The sequence below is a fragment of the Cyclopterus lumpus genome, chromosome 4 (genome assembly GCF_009769545.1).
Source record: "Cyclopterus lumpus isolate fCycLum1 chromosome 4, fCycLum1.pri, whole genome shotgun sequence".
Classification (NCBI taxonomy): Eukaryota; Metazoa; Chordata; class Actinopteri; order Perciformes; family Cyclopteridae; genus Cyclopterus; species Cyclopterus lumpus.
In genome coordinates this window covers 20,746,602-20,769,524 of record NC_046969.1, presented here as the reverse complement: position 1 = coordinate 20,769,524, position 22,923 = coordinate 20,746,602, and the positions used below count along the sequence as shown (strand labels likewise).

The window sequence follows — 22,923 nt, the reverse complement described above, 5'->3', positions numbered from 1 at the left end:
CAAGTTTTGGAGAAATTTTCAGGCAAGTCTGTAGGAATGGTGGAAGTTCCCCCTCACTTGAAGCAATCTTCTTGCTTTTCTTTGAGATAAACACGCACAAAAACGTTGCTTTTCTTGGACTGGTTGCAGTCGTCAGTGCACCAGTGATTGTGGATGAAATCATTTTGAAGGATGTCTGGTTTGGGTCCAGCTTTTCTGGGGCAGCACTGCCCACCCAGGAGGACCTGCTGATCTGGCTGTTGTAAAAAAAATCAACCTCTATTTCACTTTTTCTCCCCAAGAGAAACATAAATAAATTCCTTTTAATCAGCCGTGGGTATTCGGCGGCTCATTTGGAAGGAATGTAATTGAAACTCGAGGTGCAGTTGTTCGTAAGGTAAATGTGCTTCGGTAAGCCATATTTCTCTGTCCACAGCTGGCCTTCGATATACCGAGCGTGATCTCCAACAGTTTAGATGAAGACGCGATTATTAAAGGTCGGGCATTGGAAGCGCCACGCCCTCTTTGAATTGTTAAACGTACACAGTACGGGAGGTATTTCAACAAATGATTAAATACGAACTCCCCGATATCCTGAGTGGTGCTTGGCGCTCACTTCCTGTCTGTCTTCTTTCCTTCTTGTCCGCCGCTCTCTGGAATGCTGAAGGGGGAAAAGGTCCCGAGTTCAGCTCCTCTGAAAGGGGATCCAAACCGCGTGCTAACGAGAATGCCAAGCCTAACAGGGACTGACAGCTCCTCGCACTGAGAACTGCTGTGTGTAAATGTGTCTGTGAGGGGTTTTCTTTCTTTTTTTGTATTTTGGGGAGGAAGGGGGTGTCGGGAGCGTGCCAAATATCTGTGTGCATTTATTATGGGAAGGCAAAGATCCCCCGGTGAAGCTTGATAACCCACTCAAATTCACGCATGCAGGAATGCACGCGCATAGACACACATGACGATGCGCGCGTTGACTTGCACACAATCGCACGGACACACCGTTCACATGCGTCGATCAATCAGCAATAATAATCTAAAAGGATGTGACCGTCCCCGGCTAACTCCATCCTGGCCATAACCACCAGTTTCCTCCGCTGCGTCTATCCGGGCTCAGATGAAAAGCAGATGGGTCAGAAGGGCAGTGAAAGACGGGAAGAAAGGAATAAAATGGGCGTACAAGACAGATGAAGGTTAAGGGCTCAGAGTCAGGAGAGAAATTGTCAGTGGAGAAAGAGAGGGAGAGAGCAAGTGAGAGGATCGAGGGAGATAAAGGCGGCTGAGGGGTCAGGCCGGGAGCGAGGGAACATTCAGATGTTTTTCACATGAAAGGAATCCCACCAATCCCCTCAATGATTAACATGTGTCCGTGTCACCCATCCCAGGACTCTATTTACGAGTGCGTCTGCGTTGTTCACCGCTACACTCTCGCTAACGACACTGGCAGTGCCGATGACGATACGCACTCTCAAATACACACCGACACCTCATCCACCATTGTGGCAACAGCGGGGCAAACGTACAGGCGCGAGTGTTAACGGACACAAGCCATCACACCCTCGACTCAACACTCGAGCCAGACAGCAGAGCTCTGCATCTCCTCCAGTCTCTACTCCACTTTTATCCTGCGGTCCTCTCCTCACCTGCCGTCTAACTTGCTGCTCACTTACACCCTCGGAGAGTGGACGAAATAACGTGGACGCCTCGTGAAATGGGAACTAGAAATGACAGAAATGGGCGGCGCAGTAGGTTCGGTGGCGTAGTGACAGCTTGCAGGATAACATCCTTCCATTCTGGACTTTACACAGACAAGATGGTTTATAGGTGGTCAAATGTGCATGGCATCATGGTGGCCTTCTGGTTTATACACAGACTGCATCATCCCCAGTTGGAATCTGGCTGGGGGCCTTTGCTGCATCAATTTGCATATGCATAAATAACCTTTGTGTTTGGCTCACAGTTCTTTAAGCGGTCATCCAACATGAGCCATTTCCATGCTTCGTTGATAGCTGGCTCACATTTGAAGGAGAGTTTGTTGAGATGAAAAAAACATTGGACTTAATTGACTTCTCTCTTAAGTGTTGACAGTATTTTGTCTTCCGGACCCTCCTTCCCATTTCCTCTCCTCAGCAGTCCCCTTCATCTCCTCTCATACAGTCATTCTGGGATCTTTGCAGAGAAGGTTGAGGTCTCTGCCGGAGACGGAGGTTTGGGAGAACGGCCTCTGTGGCTCTCTGTGGACTGAACCACCTTCTTGGGAGTGTTGCCATAGCCACTGAACCGAAATGAACCACGTGGGGGTGGGGGGGTGGGAGGGGAGAGGAAATGAGGTGGAGAGAAAGAGATGGTGGCCTGAGGAAACGGGGAGAAAGAAAAGAAATTGGGAGCATTTTGTTTTGGCGGGATAAACATTCTTGAGCTTGTTCCTGTTGTTCAAAAGATAACGCCCCCTGGTCGGCAAACATCAGTGTGCGTCTGAGGGATTTGGTTTGGTCTTTTAGGTCTGTCACGTGTTTGTCTGTGTATGTATGTTTATACCAGTGTGTGTTTAATTGTGTATTACTTCCTTTATGGTATTTTCACAACAATGGCTGTGGTGGACAGGGTTTTTATTTGTGGGAGCTGCGTAATACAAGCATTCTCTTCCATTCTTCTGTTGTAACACTGAACTGTGTAGGTCCTCTGTCAGCCAGCTCTGACAGTGTGTGTGTGTGTGTGTGTGTGTGTAGCCATTGAAACCACGGCTACTCACCCGTAACCACACACTGCCGATTGGGTCACTGGCACACTCTCATGCATGCAGGCGAACACATAAACACTCACAGAGACACACACACACACAGACTGTGGCACTGCTGGATGTGGCTCCATTTCTACTCAATTGCCTTTGACAGATATTGTTTTTAGTGACCCTCAAGTCGATAACATCATGTGAGTGTGTGTGTGTGTGTGTGTATAACACACACAGCATTCTCATTTTAACACACTGGAGCCTCAGCCGCGACTTCAGCACTTAATTACTGTCACAGTCGATGTGAAGCTGGTACTAAACCAACAGTGATCTAGTAAAATCCTGCTGTTAATTAAGATAGGCTTTTGGCCCAGCGGGGAGTTTGATGAGATGGAAACGGAGAGCTTGGTGTGAAAGAAAAAGCCCTTGTATGTTTCGACAATACCACCAGTGACACACATGTAAATAGACATGGGCATAATGAAGCGATTTTTATGTTTTCAGTGCTCGTTGATGCACCGAGATTAGGTTCAGTGTTGTTGAATTGCCGGTCTATTTTATAGCTCAGAACAAAGAGGGCATCTCTTACAATAAACCAAATAAATAAACAGCTCTGGAAACTCACAGCAGCTTAGATAGGAAAGTGTTTCCTCTGTGGTGGGACCATTAAGCGGAGTGTGTATGCGTGTGTGTGTGTGTACGGAGTGTGCGAAAATGAGTTTGTGTGTCTGTGGCTCCGGAGCCAGTTCAGTTCAGGCCTGAGGCCTCGGGGAGTGATTTAAGAGATAGTTCACGCGAAGGTTCGGCCGTGGTCACAAAGAAGTAGAGTGTGCGCGTACGTGCACTGTGCTCACGTGCACGTACGTGTCGCCGCACATGTTCGGTCATCTCTCTGTTCCGTGTCTCCGCGCCATCAAATTGGCTTCGGGAAAGGAACCGCACCTTTTAATCAGCTTTTATTAAAGCTGCAGTTTTTCCGACTCAAATTTGGAACTTTGCACCAGCATTTAATATGTGAAGAAAAGAGAAAAAAAATCACCACAGTGTATTTATTGTGTTGCGCCATTCTCTTTGCTTTAACTTCGTCTGACGGAGTATGAACTCTTCCACAAAAGAGAAACGGTTTGCAGACAAGATTGAGGTTACTTAAAAAGCCAAAAGAAACTTCATTTCAAAAGAGATCTTTTGAAGAGCAGCCTAAAATGTCTGAATATATTTATTGAAGAAAGCTTCTCTTGCATGTCACAGAAATTGATAATAACTAACCTGATACAAGATGGTGTTTAACATATTCTGATCTTTCCTCTACAGCAGTCCATATACTTATTTCATTATATAACACTTAGCGTTGTGCTGATCTCTGCTACTAGCTGTTTTTCCAAAAGGATTTATTATTTTTTTCTCCTTCCAGTGAAGGCAGACTGCAGAAGTTTGTAATCTTATGTATGCAGTACTCCTCCCGTCTGCTGCAGCATCCACTCAATCCGTGTGGCCTGTTTGATGATTTGTGGCCCATTTAAAGCCACAATCCTGTGATCTGTTGACCACAAACCCTCAGCCAAACTGACCAAGCCTGCCCTTGAGCCGTGTGGGTTGCACGCACACACACAAACTCACTGACAGACGAAGGAAAAGCACAAAAACACATACATAGACAGATTTATGTGTCCACATACGTACACTTCACATCTACTGTACACACACACACTTACACACACACACACTGAATTATGGGTCTTTCCCATAGGCTGATCCCTTGTGTCAGAAGCCTGGGCTGAGCTGCGGTCCAAACCCAATGTTTTCCTTAATAGAGGGTATGGGTGCTAAAACTATTAGAGGCAGCAATCATAGTCTTAATCATATTGGATTTCTTCATACCAAGCACTTTCCCTAGGAGGCTACAGGGCTGAGAGGTCTGGGTGGTTGGAGGCTGGATGAATATGGAAGTGTGTGTGTGTGTGTGCGTCGCAAGCAAGAGAAGAAAGAAAGAGCGACAGAAACAAAGACGGTAGTTGGTGGCGGTTAGCAGACTGCGGTTTAGTTGTGTGGTTCCAGACATGGAGAGGCTTCAGGTGAGACTCGAAAACATGCAGCAACATCACCAGAGTCCTGATAACAAAGACAATACAGAGATAAAGGGAGAGCCAAGAATGTGAGAAAGAAAAAAATAAACTGGTCGAAATACGAGTCTCCGCTTCATGAAGGAGTATATTCATGTTGCGTTGTGCTAGGATTGTCACATCAGCTCATGTTGGTATAGGTGCATGCAGACACACAACAGAGAATAAGCTCATCATCCTCCGTCCAGCCCCGGGGGGGGTCAAATACCGACGTTTTGTCAGAGCCATCTGCGTCTGATACCAACGCACAAGGCACCCTTCAGCGTCTTTATGAGACGCACCTGGCTGTCGAGTAACTCCAATAGTAGAGGAGTCAGGCGACGTAGTAAAAAAGAACGACACAATTGGGAGATTGAGGAGGAAGGCTTGGATTGAAAAAAAAACACAGGACTCACAGCTGTTTGTGTCTCAAGTGACTCCAACTTTAAGCTGAGTAAAGTATTTGAATGTTGTTACTTTAACCCCTTAAAAGAGTGACGAGCGAGCATCCCGACGTGTCGGGAACGAGAACGGGTTGCTCTCTCCGACTACACGTGCAAACACACACAAATATGAATCAAGGTCGTAAAGAAATTAAAGAGATTGTAAAAACATTCTTTCAGCCTTGGCGGAGGCTCAAATCAACAGAGCTGTGAGCCTGAACTGCAGATTTATGAAATAATGAGAGTCCGCTGAAGGCAGTTAAATGCCCCGTCTCTGATGTGACAGCCAGCACCGCTCACAGTCAAGGCCAGCGAGAGGAAGCGCTAATAATCTATGGCGAGCATTTCTGTAGCCCCTCCGCCACAGGCCGTCCCAACGCTGCCTTCCACCTCCAAACCACTGGCAGCATAGTGGAGTTATTTCCCATGGCCTATCACTCTCTCTCTCCGCCTTCCCCGCCACCCACTCGGTGCTTCAGAGAGGTTTTCCTGTCTGTTTGTTTGTCGGTTTTGCTCCGTCTCCATGTTGGCTCGGCTGCTTCTTATTCTGGCCTCCATCTTCCTCAAACACAGACACAAATACTGTCTCTATTTCCTCTCTCTCCCTCTCTCTCTCTCGCTCACAAAAACAAGCAAACACACTCATGCTAATTGCAGCAGTGCGAGGCCAAAAACCCATTGGAAGCCTGGCTCATAAATATTATTCTTATCACCTTTTCAGTTCATACAAGTAATGTTTTTTTCTTCTTCTAGTCTCTTTTTTAAAGTAAGCCCAAATGTCTTTTTTTCCACATTCGTAGCATCTATTATTTCATTTATTTATTAGCCTTTATTTAACCAGGTCGGTCCCGTTGAGATACAATGACCTCTTTTTCAAGGGAAGCCTGGCCAAGACAGCAGCATAGAAAAATTGCAACGGTCAAAAGACACAACAGAAATCACATAACACAGATAAAATACATTACAAAAAGATAAGGCAACAGGACTAAAGCTCCGGATTCACACCAAAACAAGAACAAGTGCGGTATGAAGCCGCTCCAATTTCTCTCACACGAGTCTTCAAAGTTTCAAGGTTGATGAGCTCCTTTAACTTTACATTACATTGCATTACATTACGTGTCATTTAGCTGACGCTTTTATCCAAAGCGACTTACAATAAGTGCATTAAACCATGAGTCCAAACTCAGAACAACAAGAATCAAGCAAGTACAATTTCTTCAATAACGTTAAACTACAGAGTACTATCTGTAAGTGCCATTTAAGTGCTACTAAAGTGCTAAACAACAAAGTGCTATCGGTAAGGGACATTTAAGTGCTAGTTGAGTGCTACTACGGCTCTACCTTCTCTATTCAAGGTATAGTCGAAAAAGATGTGTTTTTAGTTTGCGACGGAAGATGTAGAGACTTTCTGCTGTCCTGATGTCAATGGGGAGCTCGTTCCACCAATGAGGAGCCAGCACAGCAAACAGTCGTGATTTTGTTGAGTGTTTAGCTCGAAGTAAAGGAGCTAGAAGCCGATTGGCAGAAACTTGAGAGTTTTTTGCAGTGCATTCCAAGCAGCAGGTGCAGCGAACTTAAAACAGTGCTTACCAAATTCAGAGTGAACTTTGGGCATAATTAATAAATAAAACTCATTGGAACGTAAGCAATAATTGCTCTGGGATCTAAAGATGCAGTTACATAAGTAGTGGGGGAGCAGACCCAAGATAGCTTTATAGATAAAAATATGCCAATGTATAAGGCGGCGTGCTGACAGAGATGGCCACTCAACTCGAGCATATCTATATCATATACCTATTGAACTTATCGGACGAAGCTTCAAAAGTCCTTGAACAAAAATTCTGAATTTGATTAAAGTGTTTCATCGGATTAAATGAGCCTTTCTTCAATGAATATAACCGTTTTATTCGATTGCTGCTACACAGCCCCGTTAATACAGGTGCGTCCTCTACGTATATGTGCGAGAGCAAAGACTTTTTGATACATTTTGTTTTTCAACAAATACTGTATGTATATGCAGAATTCATCTATTGCGCTCCATACAAAGTCCTCTGTGGTATTCAGCAGTATCAAGAGTCAGGTCCTTGTTATTGACAGGTCGCTACCATTGTGTTAGTCCGTCCGTTCATATTAGAACGTTAACCCTTTCATCGGGTATTTTCAGTTCACAAGAGTTTATTGTAACATTTTGCTTGCCAACAAATGTCTTACTCAGCATTCGGCTTTACTTGACTCCTCCCTCTCGGTTCACCTCTGGTTGGAAAAAATGGAGAAAAAAAAAACACAAATTAGCAACAGCTAAAAAATGCTAAACTCGAGGCTTTAAAACTCTTGTCCACAAAGCAATGGGTGACACCCACAGTCTACTCTCCATCCCTGAACAAAACCCAGCCTGTTCCTGAGCGTGAGCTTACCAGTGGCGGCGCAGAACGCTGCACGGCGGGGGCTTAATCTCCCACTCATTACTGTAAGAAAGGATGCAGCCATTACAACTTTTTCCAACACTAAAAATACGGTTTTTTTTTTATATCTCTTAGGCCCATCAGAAGTCTCTCTGGTGGTCCCGGAGTTAAATTATGGTAAAACCGTGCGAGTCAATAGTCGAGGAAGGTTGTATACATTTGTGTGTGTTCTTTTCCACACTTCATCGGAGGCAGCTTGTTCTCATCAGGGAGACAATTTGGATTCCGCTTCCTCACGGATGTGCTGCTGACAGAAGGTTTGGAAATGACAGGGCAGCGCGACGCTCACTCATAGCGTGATCCCCCCCCCCCACCTAAAAACTCTTATGACACCCACTGCCACGCGTATACGACTTCTTCACAGTCTGTATCTCAAGGTACAGGCCACAATGTTGCTCTGTCGCTCTCTGTTTTGCTGCAGGCTCTATGCGCTTGCGTGAAATTGAACATTTCTCCCTCTGATTTGCCGTGAAATAGTGTACTTGTGTGGGATTACGCCGCTTTAGCTTCAGCATGGACTCTTGGAGGGGAGAGGAGAGGAGAGGAGAGGAGAGGAGAGGAGAGGAAGTTTGGTCCACTTACTCCTCCTTCTGCAGCTCCATAGACAGCACTGTGTAATTTGGACAAACTCTGAAGTGAAGACAGACACATATGGAAAACAAACACACACAGTGTCTACATGCATGCGTACAGGCGGTGTGTGTGTGTGTGTGTGTGTCTGTGAGTGTGCACCAAGTGGAGCACAGGAAGGAGGCAGGACATGAAAGCTAAATAAACAGAGATCAGTGACAGTGGTGGAAGGAGAGCTGCCACCAAATGAAAGAAAAGAGAACGAGGGATGGGTGGGAGAGAGATGAAGGGCTCGCTGCTGAACTGTGTACTCTGGAGATTTGTCCTTGAGAGCGCCGAACCTGGGTGGGGAAAGGGAGGAAGGCTGCTGATTGAGGGTTTGAGAATTGATGGAAGATGAAGAGACGCAAGTTGTTTTTTGAGGGATGGGGACAGGGCTGAGGATGGAGGGGCTTTGGGGGGATGAAGAGGGGAGGTGGTGGAGGGTAAAACAACCCAGCTGTGTTCCAGACCTGTTAGGAGGAGGAGGAGGAGGAGGAGGAAGAGGAAGAGGACAATAGGTCCGCTCCCTCCTCTCCTTCGTTCTACCTCTGCTGGTTAAGTGTAAACATCTGCTGTCTCTCATTTTATTCCATCTCTCTCCCTTAATATTTTCTCTCCTCCATTTACATTCTTCTCCTCCACTGAAACACATATGCACAACATGCAGATGTTGAGTGATACATAAAGCCTCTGGTTCATATCCCTTTGATATGAAATATGCTTCTTTTATAGCTGAGGTCACACTCCATGCTACTTAAGTGTCCACTATGCAGGATGAATCCAGTCTGCGGATCAAATAGTGCAAACGAGAACAAATCAGTCTTGGATGCTCGCTGAGACACACAAAACTCGCGAAGGAAAAGAAATCTGTTTGATCGACATTACATCATTTGATCATCGTGAGGATGATGTGTTATAATTGAAGGCTGCATGAGAGCTCGACACGCACACACAGAGAAACCTCTGCAAAGGTTTCCTCTCTTAAAAATAAACCAATTCAGTCACCTGGACCAGCTCTTCCTAAAAGTTTGGACAATGGCGGTTTGTACACAGTTTTTACTCCATTACACAATGTATGTTCTTGCAGGAGATTATGTGCTGGTCTCGTGTTTCAGCCGGACCTCAAATGTGGCCTTTGCAAAAAGAACAAATCATTCTTTGGGAATTATTCTGTCTGAAGCCATTAGACCGACCAAAGCAGACTGCGGGAGATAAGAGAGAGTGGTGCGACCCCGGTTAGGGGCCGGGGAGGCACGCTTTAAACACACACGGCTGTTTCTGCTCGCTCCTTTCTCATGCTGCGGAGAAGACCCGGCTCATCTGGTTTTGGATAGCATCACACATCATAATGGAAGCCGGATAAATCCGCTGGAATTCGACGAGAGGTTTTCCCCTTGGGGAAAAAAATAAATACCAGCGGACTTTGAAATGCGTTGGGATTAGTGGAGGCAATGATGTGGGACCACGAGCTTTGAGGGAGATACGGTTAGAGTGACCCGATCGAGTGTAGATATTAGCGAGTTCTTTAATCTGATTTGCCTTAAAACAGCTGACGAAATCTGATGGATCTGATGGCGGGTGAGATCATTTCATTAGTTTCAAGTGCAGTTTACATCCGTGCTCCCATAGCAAAAGAAACCCCCAACAGATTCTTGAAATGAAGCAGATACACCATTAAGAATGATGACATGATACTTTTTACCCAAACAGCTAAGGGACTGTTTAACTATTAACTGCCAAATTATATTATATATACACCAAATATAGCATTGGAGGAAGAAAAAAGAAAAGAGTGACCATTCCCAACCATTTAGTTCAAGAGCAACCATGACTCTTAAGCCTCGGACCCCCCTTCAGTCGTTGTGGGGGGCGAATAAACAAAACACAAAATAATTGTTGTAAGAAAACAAAAAAGAAGTACAACTTTCTTCTACAGTGTTCCACCACTCGTTTCCACCTTCTGCTTGTGGGCATTCACAGTGAGGGACCAGCTGTGTGCTTTGTCTGTCCGGCTCAAGTGATACTTTATTATTTTCTCTGTTTTCTCGGGGGGCAGGAAAGCTGGGATGACTGGCGCAGCGGCAGCACTGCCAAGTCAAACAACGGGTTTATTTGCAGACAAGTGTAGAGGCGACCCCCCCCCCCTCCCACACACACACACACACGCACACACACATTCACTGGAGATTCTTATTAAGAGGAGAGACAGGAGACTCTGGAGACTGGAGGGCCGTATACAGTATGTAGGGTGTATGGGTGCCGGTTGGTCTGGTTTCATGGGAGGGAAGAAGATAAACACGCAGAGAAGAGGAGGAAGGGGGGTGGTAACAGATAGTAGCAAACTTTATTCAGAAGAACGAAGGATAAGGAAAAGACGAGGAGGGGATGGATGTTTAGACGATTTTTACCATTCCAAGCTCAAAGTGTCACATCATTAGACACTCACCCCCTCAGACAGGAAATAAGATAGGACGGAAGGAAGAGGGGGAGGGGGGGGGGGGTCTAGGGGGCTTTCTGTGGAAGCTGGGAGCAGCAGGCCTCTGCCACTGGGATTGTCCCTCTGGTAATCCCTGGATTTCCTAGGCTGAGACGGGGGGGGGGTGGACCAGGCCCGGGCGAGAGACTTAGTGAGACAGAGAAAGAGGGGGAATGAGAGAAGATAGAAAGGGAAGTGGGAAAGAGAAAGAAAGGCGGAGACGAAGGAGAAACAATATTCACAATATCGTCGCTGTCTCGGGCTGAAAAGAAGAAATCTGGGTAGCATGCAGGTTATTGCTCAAAGAGGAATGCGGTGCGTACAAGCTATTGGCGTGTGTGCTTATGGCTGGCTGCATATGCGAGTGTATGTGCGTTCTGGGCATCGACGGCAAGGCTCCGGCTTTTTGCCGTGCGTGATGAGTTGAAAGTGGCGCGACCTTCAAAATAAGCTAACGACACACGCAGAAAGGGCTGCCAAACTATTCCGGCTAACGCCTTGACGATGTCTGAGGCATTTGAGACAGATTACGCGATTCACCCTGGAGAGACAAGTTGTTGCTAAGCGTGTAGGAGACGACAGGGAAGCCATCACGTGAGGCTGCGGAGACAACGTTGACGCGGTCTCGCGTGTTTCACGGTGCTATTCAGAGCTCGCATGAACTAAAAGGCTTCTAAAATACCGCCGCCACATGCACATTTAAGCATGAAGTCATACTGGGAGAGCACAGGTGGAACGGAAATGGACACACGGGTGCTTTTTGTGAAACCTCTTATGATTCTTCGACTGTGGCCGTGAAGTCACACAGATTGGTGGCCACCCTATTTTGGGGGCTGCCGCGGGGACGAGCTATCGCACTTCTCCTATTCTCGGGTTGCCCTGGATGTTATTTCAACTCCCTTTCTCCCTTCCTTCAGTCACCCCAGGGTGCTGTGAACCCAATCCCCTCTTACCGTCTCCAGCCAAAGGGGGGAAGTTGACTCGGCCCAGAGGAACCCAGCAGTGCGTGTCCCGGGTCAGAGGTCTAGATCTTCTCTTTTTCAGGCGGTGAAACACAAGCGGCTCTCGGGGAGACGAGAGCGGTGGAGGGGAACGCACCAACCTCAAACTGTTTGGACTGTTTTCTTTATCAGGGGCTGATTGGATGGCCGGAGACAAAGACGGAGAAAGAACGGAATTCCCTTTTATGTTCGAGCGGAGGGAATTCAAAAGACGCCACGATATCTTTAAATGTTCCACATTCTGGATTCAGAGCATCAATATAACAGAAAAAACGGCTTGCAAAGATATTGTGAAGTTCTGTGTACCTGAACAGAGGATGAAGTCTCTTTCGCTCTGTGTGTGTGTGTTTGTGTGTGGGTGTGTGTGTGTGCGTTTTGTTGTTATCTGAGCTTCTCTGCACTGCACTCGTACAGCGGTTACCAGTCTTCAGAATTAGCTTATGAGCATGCTGAAATTAACATTTGGCACAGAACATTGTGTGCACAAGTTTAAAGGTGCTAAATAAGAGACTCGGAGTATTTGTATTTCATCTCAACAGCTCCCAACGGGGCAATAGCGGACATTTAAAAAGGGGAAAATAAACATTTTAGTAGAACCGCTCGCAACCACGAGAGCCTCAAATAGTCGCTGCTTCATTTGATTCAAAAAGGTCACACACCAAAATCCAGCCATCGTGACGATTGCAGGAGCAGTGGCTGTTTCCTGTCCTACGTGTGACACATACAACCTGAGAGGACAACAGTTGAGTGAGCGAAACAAGGAGAAGAATAGATCTCCTGAGGGAAGTCGTGTGGGTAACGCTGGGGGAAGCGAGGCAGATGTGTGAGGGAACGAACCTTCTCAGATCTCCTGGCACGCACCGTGGTGCTTTCAAGCACCTGACTGCCCGGTAATGCCCATGCCAGGCCGATACCCGAACTCTTCAAATGAATCACCTCCATGTGTCCAGCACATGCTCCTCTCATAGAGAACAAGGCTTTGTTTGTCTTAAACCACTCCTTCACACTCTCAACTCTCTCCTGCTTTCCTTTCTTCATTTCTCCATCAGTTTTTGCAGAATTGCGTTATTGCGTCAATGGTTAGAAAAATGGGTGACTTGGGGAAAGTGGACATGAGGGAGGGGGAAGGATTGTTAATGATGGGTTCTCCTCATTTGCTTTACAGACTCCTCCAGCTGTAAAGGAAAATGTAATCCTGCGTTATATTTTCAGTGCAGTCTGCCACTTCCTTCTGTTGTTTCGCAGCTCGAGGCCCTTTAGCATCACTCACATTCTCCGATTCGGATGAAGGAGGTTTAAAAGGGGAGTTATGTAGTCGACAAGAGGGGAACTCTCTCAGTTCCAGCCCCTTGTCATCGGCACCTACTCATGCTTCAGACCCATTAAACCTTCAAACAAGCTGACACTTTAGCAAGCAAACAGCCGAGGATTTAACGCACTTCAAGGTCAATTGCTGCAATGCGCACACACGTTGATGAATTACATGTTCTGAAACATGAAAGATCTCTCTGATTTCTTCTCTTTTTTTCACTATATTACTCCTGCCCTCAACCCTTTTTTTTAATGTTTTCTTTCCAGCGAACGCTAATGATTTTTTTTCTGGAGCGCCGCGCTCAGATCGCCGGTTCCAAAACCATCCGTGTGCTTCGCTCCTTCCAGCTTTGTTCTTATAAAGCTTTCATTTAATTACAATGGGAGTTTCTCACGCATGTATTAGAAAAGAGAGGAGAGAAACCTGCAGTAGTAAACTGTGTGGTGAGAGAAGTCAATGTTAGTTACTTTGAAAAGGCCTGGCTGTATAAAAAAGCCAGTCTGTCAGGGCGAGTGGACCACTTCAGCATGAGAACACCCACTCAGTCAGCCAACACGTGTGCGCGCTCACACACACACACACACACACACACACACACACACACACACACATATTCACACTTATGCATATAAAAAGCGAGCGAGCGAGCACACACACACACACACACACACACACACACACACACACACACACACACACACACACACACACACACACACACACACACACACAGGGAATGTTTGTATTTTCCCCTCTCTCCCCCTCACCCTCTCCCGCAGTGATTGACATGCTCTTTCATTCAGCCGTGCACAAACTCAGGCGCCATAGTTACAGCTGCAGAGATGTTCTTTCCCCGGGAGACGGACAATATTTAAATAACAGCTCCCCTAACAACACAATCAACCACACACAACCCTGCGCTCTTACCACGCATCCTCCACTGCGTCTGTCATGTCTGCTGCTGCTCGCCGTGCTCAGGGAAACTCCCGGAGCTGGCAGTCGTACAAACAGCCTGGCAGGTGGGTGCGCCGTGCCAGCTCCGGGCCCCTTGACTCTACCCAGGGCCCGCTCTGGTGTTTGCATTGGAAAAACCCTTAAGACGTGGCGAAGAGCCCTGTGGGTCAACGACTTGGGGCAGTGGCAACTTATTGGACCAGAATCAGCATCTGTAGCTAAGAGGCCGCCAGGCAGAACTAAGAGTAATGGCCTCGCTTGGGTCTGGCATCTCTCCTGCAAGCATCATTTCAGAGCTTTATAATAATCTCATGTGGGATGGAAATAAAAAATGAAATGAGGAATACTGTCATAACTCACACAGCGGGGGGGAGGGGGGGGGGGGGGGGGGGGGGGGGGGGCTTCTGGGTTTGGTGAATGGTCTCAGATTTGATCGAGACCCATTCCTGGATTATACACCTCTGGCCGAGCGGCGGCGTCAAAAAGAAATAATAAGACCAGACTCGGTTTGTGGTGGGACGGTGGGAGGAAGGAGCTGGCAGAGAGACGAGAAGAGAATGGACAGGGGGAGAAAGAGAAAAGGCAAGAAGAGAGGATCGTGACAGTGAAACAGATATGTGCGTCGTTAGCTCATCAGTTGTCTCTTTGCATTATGGAAAGAAGAAAAAAAGCGGAGCCTACAAGACCGGTTAGCGAACACAATGACCTCAGAGAGAGGGAGTCACAAGGTGGAGCTTAGAGCTTGGTTGTGATTATCCCAGCGTAAGGGTTACCTGGAGTTGAAACAGTCAATAAGCACGATATGGGCATTTATGATTAAAAAAACATAATATAATTGTGTGAATTACGACCCAGACTTTTGACATTGGGCTCAATCAGTTGTGCAGCTGTATCGGCCTTAAGCTGCTCCACAAATCATCGGGGCCTGGATGCTGACGTTCTCCCCGTAGTATTTTTCTGAAGCGCTAGTCGGGTTTCTTGGTAATTAGGATCGTAGACACGGATCGGGGGGGGGGGGGGCGCTGTTTGAAGACGCGATGAGCCGAGTCACTTGTTCAACTCGAGCTGTCTCGCGATGTGGAACTGTGTGAAATCCGTTGTCCACAGAAAGAAGAAACATCTCTTGCGAGAGAGAGAGAGAGAGCTTAATGGTGATTGACAACTCGGTCCTGCTTGTCAGAGGTGGCGTGGGATTGTGGAGGGCGGGAGCAGCTAGGTTAACCCCTGGTGTCGAGGACAGCTGCGGAGTTGTCTGGCCGGCTGGCGGCTGCACGCTATAAATTCTCTCTAAAGAGGGTTTACTTTTTAATGGCTGCTGTAAATTTACAGCACCCTGGTCTGGTGAAAGAGAAAGAAGGGTTTTGTTTTTTGAAGTCTCTCTCTCTCTCTCTCTCTCTCTCTCTCTCTCTCTCTCTCTCTCTCTCTCTCTCTCTCTCACCCTCCCTTTTCTTCCCCTGTTTTCTCCCTCCTACAGAAGAAAGTCGGTGGAGTTTTGCCATGTCTCTTGTGGTCCGCATTCACCTGTAGTCAGCCTGTATGGAAAGTGTATGAACATATCCTGAAAGAAATCAAAACGCTGCAAAACAACTTAGCCAACTTAGCCGACGCTCAGGAATAACGGCCTCATTGTGTATTAGGGTCACGTTATATTTTAGAAGATGAACACTGGCCATGCAGAAAGTAACAGTCTTTCTCTCCCTCTCTCTCCCTGCAGGTGCTGTTTGCGTTGAACCAGACTCTGCTGCAGCACGAGGGCGTGCGAGCAGGCAGCCTGCAGGGCTCCTACACCACCGAGGACCTCATTACCCACTACAACTGTGGAGACCTCAGCTCCATCATCTTCAACCACGACACCTCACAGGTCGGTATCCTCCTTTAGACGTTGGACGACAGAAAAGTGCAGAGGACGTTTCCTGAAAAGGATTATCCCAAAATAAAAAATAAAAAATTGGAGCTGTTCGCCTCTGCAGCTTCACGAAAAGAGTCAATTAAAAGAGCCAATTTCAAAAAGGGAAACGAGAAGAACGTAGAATGAGTGTGAACAACATAATGTTGCCAAACATAATACAAAAGATCTAATCGTATCTAATATTATCTCCCATATTGTCCTACATACAAAGTTTGATGCGGTCCAACAACAACCTGCTGTCGATGTCTTGCTGCCTTCATGCTCCCAACGACCCGTTTCTTCACATCGTTCCCAAAAGACTTCACATGACGGCAATCGTACACATCCATCCATATTGTTGTTTTTGAGTAACAATAATCTGCACAAAAAGGAATATACCTTTCGGTGCCAGCTGTTAATGAGTCTAAAGTCGTTGTGAATGTGAGCGTGAATGTTGGTCCTGTCCTGGGTGCACCCGGCCCTCGCCCGATGTCAGCTAAAAAAACGTCCGCCTGCTGAAGTGTATAGTGAAAAGTGAATCTCTGTCCATTTTTTTGTTTTTGGTTTCGTTGGACAAAACGGATGGTGAGGTTTCTGATGTTATGAAATAATATCTACTTTGCAGCTTTAGTCCAAAAGCCGTAACGGTATTCAAAAAACCCAAATCTGTCAGAGCCCTGACTTGAGTTGGCAGCCCTCTTCTACCCACTTCTCTGCCATTACGCTATCGTCGCCCTCAAACTTTAAGGCTTGCACATCCATTCCGCAAAAAAAAACTGCACATTGCCATCCTAATCCCTCTCAGCCTCAAGTTACTTGATAGTCTGGCACTCTAATAGCTCTGGACTCAGCGGTAAATTAGCCGTCCGACCTCCTCTAAACTCTACGTTTCCTAACATAGCCTCTGCTCCTGCAGAGATGGCCTCCTCATCAGTCTTCTGCTAGCTGTCAAAAGGCCACTCAATATATCGCACGCACCGACACACATTGGCCCCGCGTGCAGTGGCTCTCACTCCGTCTCCACCCCTCGAATGCAGATTTACTCAAAAGCCCTCCTCGTGAGCCACTTATGCCGTGTCAACCTCCCTCGCCGATCCTCAAGTGTCATTAGGCTCCGTGTCACCTCAACTCACCGGCTCCGCTGCAGAGATGCAGCGTCATTAACACGAGAGACAACATCTCCCCTCGTTTGTCTCCACCCTGGCCGTCTGAGTCTTTCCATCGCTTTCTCCCCAGGGGGGCCACGGAGAGCTCCGCAGCTCACAGACAGTCGCAGCTACGTTTGTCTCCTGCAGGAGCGCTTCACATCGTAAATCATACCAGTTCGCCTGCTGGTCCTCATGTCATGATAACATGTATTAACATTCCCCAGCACATGCTCGAACAATCAGACGCCTGATGCCTGCTTCTGTAGCCCGGTGATCTATAGCAGGTTTGTGTGTGTGTTTCTGTATGTGTGTGTGTGTGTTTCTGTGTATGTGTGTGTGTGTGTTTGTGTGAATTTCCAGCACCATAAAAAAGCAGGTGTTTTTGATAGATTGGACCTTATCCACCACCCCTGATGCTCCCCCAGTTCATCATCTCAGAAAGAGGTTGATGATGGGCCTCAGAGCGGAGCATTACAGGACAGGGTAATGCTTTGAAGAGAGACAGAAAAGAAATAAGGTGAAAGGTACTAGGTTTATATATATAAAATAAAAAAAACACAAAGGCAAGCAACTTCAAAGAATTGGAAAATGTTGCAATTGGATAGTTCTTTTGAAAATGTCTGCAGATGAAAATTTGATAGAGAAGGAAATAACACGGGAAATGAAAAGGTAAGGAAAGATAAGATAAGATAACAGAAGGACTTCAAAGAGCCAAACCATAAAGGAGGAATAGAAGAGAGTGAATTTCTGGCAGAGCAGACAAACTGCAAGTCAGTGCAGAGGGAGGAAGGAGGAAATAGTTCCCCGTCACTCCACATTTCCTGTGCGGGTCGGGATACAGAGCAGCTAATGGCCCTTCCCGTGATAAGTTATCTGCATTCACCGCTGCACTCCCACCTTGACCCGAACACTTTTTTGTACCTCGTCATGAAACACTCACGCTGGAGCAACGATGAAGCTTTGTCTCCCTCCTTAACTCTGCTTCGTTTTACTTCTCAATCATGAAGCCCCGTCGATCCGAAATGAACCTGGGTCACGCACCCTGAAAAAACACAGGCAGCCATTACGAGGCTTCAGGCTACAGATATCCGTGAGAATTTCTTTCTTTCCTCACTTAGTAAGTAATGCGGCTCATGTCACACGAACCATGTGGATTTGCAGGTCTTGACATTAACAATCTGCCAAATGAGAGTGAAACTGTGGCAGAAAACATTCAAAAGTGATCTGCATACATGGTTTTATCTTAAGCTCATCCTCAAAGTAGAACATTTCACAGAACATGGAGATCTTTGAGATCTATGAAGCAAAACTTTAGTAGATTTTTTTCTTTGGCAGCTTGTAAAGAATATATAACAGGGCTGATCTATATTCTCTAATAAAATGTCACCATCGTACACACTGGTATTTACGGACGGCACTCATTTGATGTGAATGTGTTTGAAGGAGTCCTCCACTCGGGTTGGGCCAGTGAAAAAATCATTTTCAAATATTTTTTTACTGACACTGCATTGCAAAATCGATGTAGCAGAACCAGCGATCACATATTCTTTTCATTCCACGAGTAGTTGCTAATGTAGCCTTGAGCTTCTTGCCTGAATCGGAGATGAGGAGCGGTGACATCACTGGAGGGAAATGTATCAGACTTCCAGGCTTTCATACAACTTTTCCACATATCGATGGCCGAGGAGCAAAACAATACAAAAAAAAAGGTTTACTTGCATTTGTTAAGGATACCCACAAGAACATGTAAACGGACATGTACAATTGTTATCTGTTCTCCTTTCAAGAACATCCACCAGGAAATAAATAAATATGCGACGCAGCTTTGAATTAGACCCTTTCAACCATTATGTGAAACAGACTGTAGGAAGAGCAGTTGAGGGAGTGAGAGAAAGGTTGTCAGATTATGAATGGATGCACCTTGTTCACATGTGGGGCAATAAATCCCCCCATGTATTCAGTATTCAGACAGACACACGCACACACACACACACACACACACACACACACACACACACACACACACACACTGAGTTATGCATCATTTGCAGCTGTTTTACTGTTACTGTCAATTTTAGACAGCGCCCGTATGTTTGCATGTGTGTGTGTGTTCTTGTCTCACTTCGATACATTTACAGATGAAACACATCTGCATACGAGATCCCACAGAAACATTCACAGGGGGAGGAGGCTTGCTCAGAGTCCAAAAGAGGAATGACAACACATGGAAAAGAAATGTTGCACCACAATAGTTTAAAAAAAAACAGTCACCAGAACAATCATCTGGCGTATTGGGATTTCACCCATCTCTCATTTTTCACATACTATTGTATATATATGTATCAAGAGAAGGGGCCAGAAAGGTCACATACCGGCACAACGATACCCTGACAGGAAGCGAAGTGAAGTGAAGACAGACTGTGTGTGTTTCGGCGTGTCTGCGAGTTGGACAGCTACGACCCCGGTGCCAAACCCTGGCTACCCCTCCGCCGACCTGCGCTCATCCTCACAGATTAACAGCCTGTTGAATCCACCGACGCAGCCAAGCGTGGCGCAGAGCCAGCGTGGGCCGTCTGTGCCTGCCCGGCTCTTAATAAATCACACAGCAATTAAACACACGTTCACACGCTCACACTGTTGGGGGCACTGCACGTGCCTTCGTTCAGACAAACACACACACACACACACACACACGTAAACACATTAGTGAACTCAGTAAAAAATGTTCTGCGAAGGCCCGCCCTCCTCCCGTTCTCTCATTTTAAAACCAGTAGAGCTTTGGTCATTTTCTGTCATGCTGTCGCATCACAAACACTCCCGGTTGCCAGGTCTCACACTCACTTCTGCCAGGTCGTCACCAACGCCGTCCTCTTCTTTCTTTCCATCCCATTTGGATTTTTTTTTTTTTTTTTACAACCCTCTAAACTTCTTTAACACCAGTTATTTGTTCTGGTGTTTGATGTACGCTTTCAATGATTCATGTGCGTTTTTATTCTCATCATAAATGTTATTTAATTAAAAATGTTCCCTTTCTCACTCTCTCAGCTGCCTCACTTCATCAACAGCTCTCTGCCAGCTCATGACCGCATGATCGCCCTGCAGATTGACAGCTACTTCCGCAAGGAGCTCATCTACAAACGCAACGAGCGAATGGCTCGCCGCATGTCCGCCCTGCTGCAGAGGAATCCCAACCAGACGTACTTTTTTGCTTTTGGTGCAGGTGAGGGAGCCTCAGATACTGCATGGGGGTGGGGGGGATGTGCAGTATGAAGTATAGGGTTAGTTTCCCGACCCTGAGCCGCTTCAAAAAGGCTCCGGTGGCTGACCTTTGTCCCGCTGGTTATGTGACGTCTCTTTAAACTGCAGGCCGATAAGAGGAAAATCCATCATGGCGGCAACTGCATCCTGGGTCTCTATTTTGCATTAAATGAGGTCTTTCCAAATACATTTTGATCGGAGCTGAGAGTATATGTTTGCATGCAATTGTTAAGCTTAAGAGAGATCAGGTTTGCTTTGGTCTGGAGCACTGATTCTGTCAGCACTAATGTGTGTTTATGGCAAACAATTTGCTCTATTTTGTGTTTGAAAGCAAAGCTGGAGAAAAAGCAAGAAAATAATAGTGTTCAATGGTTCCCAGATATCTGGCACGCAAAACTGGGTGTCTTTGCAAGTACGCAGACACACACACACACACACACACACACACACACACACACACACACACACACACACAGAAGTCTCAATCACAGCCAGCTCCCACCTCAGAAATGAAGAAACCATGAGCTGTTTGTTTCAATTAGCATTCCTGGCTAATGCTGCTAATGTTACCTGAATGGTGTAGTGTGTCCTGAGGGAAGTGTGTGTGTGTGTGTGTGTGCATTTGTGCATGTGTACATGTAAGTGTTTGCCCACAAAAACAGGTGGTGGGTGAGTGTCTGTGTACTGTATGACCGTGTGTGTCTGTGCTTGTGCAATGGGTGGTACCGCCTCTAAGGCTGTGTGTGTGTGTGCATGGGTGGGTGTATGCGTGTGTGATTAATGCTGCCTTGGTTCCTCCTCTGAGCAGTTCTTGCTCCCACTGTTCTTGGTATTGTTTGGACAAGGCTGCTGTTGCACCATCCAGCTGTGTGTGTGCGTGTGTGTGTGTGTGTGTGTGTGTGTGTGTGTGTGTGTGTGTGTGCGCGCGTAAGGACTGAACACTGTAAGCAAGCGTATGAACTATGATAGCGATGGAGGAGTAACATGGTGCAATTATAGTTCAATAAGTGTTCCTCTGAAGTGTGCGTATGAAGAAATAAGGACTGGTGATACGTCCCTCTAGTTTTCAAACTGTGTTTATGAACCAATGACCCAGTCCAACTCCTGCGAGTAGGGAGTAAGAAAGTTAAAAAAATATATTTTATTTTTTTTCTTATTACATGCACAACGACATGATAAGATATGACAATATTTAATATAAACTGGGAGATATGTCTTTGGCTTTTGTCAAAAGCAAACAGAGCATCACCTTTAGGATAAAAAAAAAAGTGACATTATTGTTTTATGCTTTATTATTTGCAGGATAGCATCCATATGGTTTCTATACTAATAAGGCAAAGTTAAAGCTGCACTGTACCGAGTTTGGTTTGTCCGTTCTGGGCTACTGTAGAAACATGGACCTGCTCTGTATGTGGATATAACCGGCTTTCCTGTTTTGCCTCATAAGACGGGCAGTTTCACCATGAGAATCGGTTCTGATGCAGCCTCGTGTTTTCCAGATTCAGGACGGCAGCTTTGCGTTAGCTTTGCAGCGTGTTCTACCTGAACAGACCGGAGGGGAACATGTGCGTGTGGAGAACAGACAGCTAGTGTGAAGTGATGGGAACCACTACAGTTACAGCCAGCCGTGTGCGCATACACACACACACACACACACACACACAGAGAGAGAGAGTTAACACAGAAGGCTCAGTAAAAGCCTCAGGTAGGCATTGAGGGCCAGATTCACGTACATAAAAGAGCACAGAAAAGAATTCGTGCTGCACGTTCTCTCAATTTTGCGCTCGCAATCTGCATGTAATTAGTGTCTGATTTATTACGACCGAGGCTAATTACGCAACTAGTTACGCGGGCTGTCGTCTAGGTTCATTCAAGAAGAACTTTGAATTTCTAAAAGAAAAAAAATTATGCATACTAAATTACTTTAAAAAAAATTATAAAAAAAGAATTAAAGTATTACTTTAGAAATCACGGATTAAATGCGAATAATTTGTAGTTATCAAAAGAATGTAATGATTGAAACCAACAACTGATAAAAGCCACTCACTTAACACTGTTGTCTTGAATGCTTTCACCAATGCACGACTTTTATGACCACACACAAACTGTCAGTAATTCATTGCAGATCTAGAATACAGGTTATTAAAACCCAAGCTTTTCCACCACACCGTTTCCCTAAGCAAAAAGTCTCCTAAAGTTCTCCTAATCTCCTCCAGTGGCAGACAGCTGAACATCTGTCTGCCACACTCATCATGTCTCCTTCTGCAGCCGTAATTTCAATCTTTTTGGAACTGCACGGATTAAATTTGCTGATTATACATAAATGGAGTCTCAGGTTTTGTCAGCTGACACACACGTCTCTAGATGCAGATGTACTGAAAACAAGATTGAAAAAAGGGCCTCGTAAATGAGCCATAAAAAAGTCTCCCCCACGCTCTAATCACAAAGCTTCCTTTCTCTCATCTCTTATTTCTGTCTTTAAGAATCTGACTCATGTCTTTACAGAAGTTTCCCATTGGCCGTAACCAGCCATGAAATGTTATCATCCAATGATGCCAAGACGTAT

General features: G+C 46.0%; 1 protein-coding gene across 1 annotated transcript in view; it reads left to right on the top strand.

Annotated features, from left to right (window-relative positions):
• Positions 1 to 22,923, top strand: part of trabd2b (TraB domain containing 2B) — a 54,110-nt gene that overhangs the window by 16,278 nt on the left and 14,909 nt on the right. The window contains exons 3-4 of the mRNA XM_034531139.1: positions 15,778 to 15,924; positions 20,145 to 20,319. Of these exons, the coding sequence (XP_034387030.1) occupies positions 15,778 to 15,924; positions 20,145 to 20,319 (322 nt within the window). The remainder of the gene's footprint in view (positions 1 to 15,777; positions 15,925 to 20,144; positions 20,320 to 22,923) is intronic.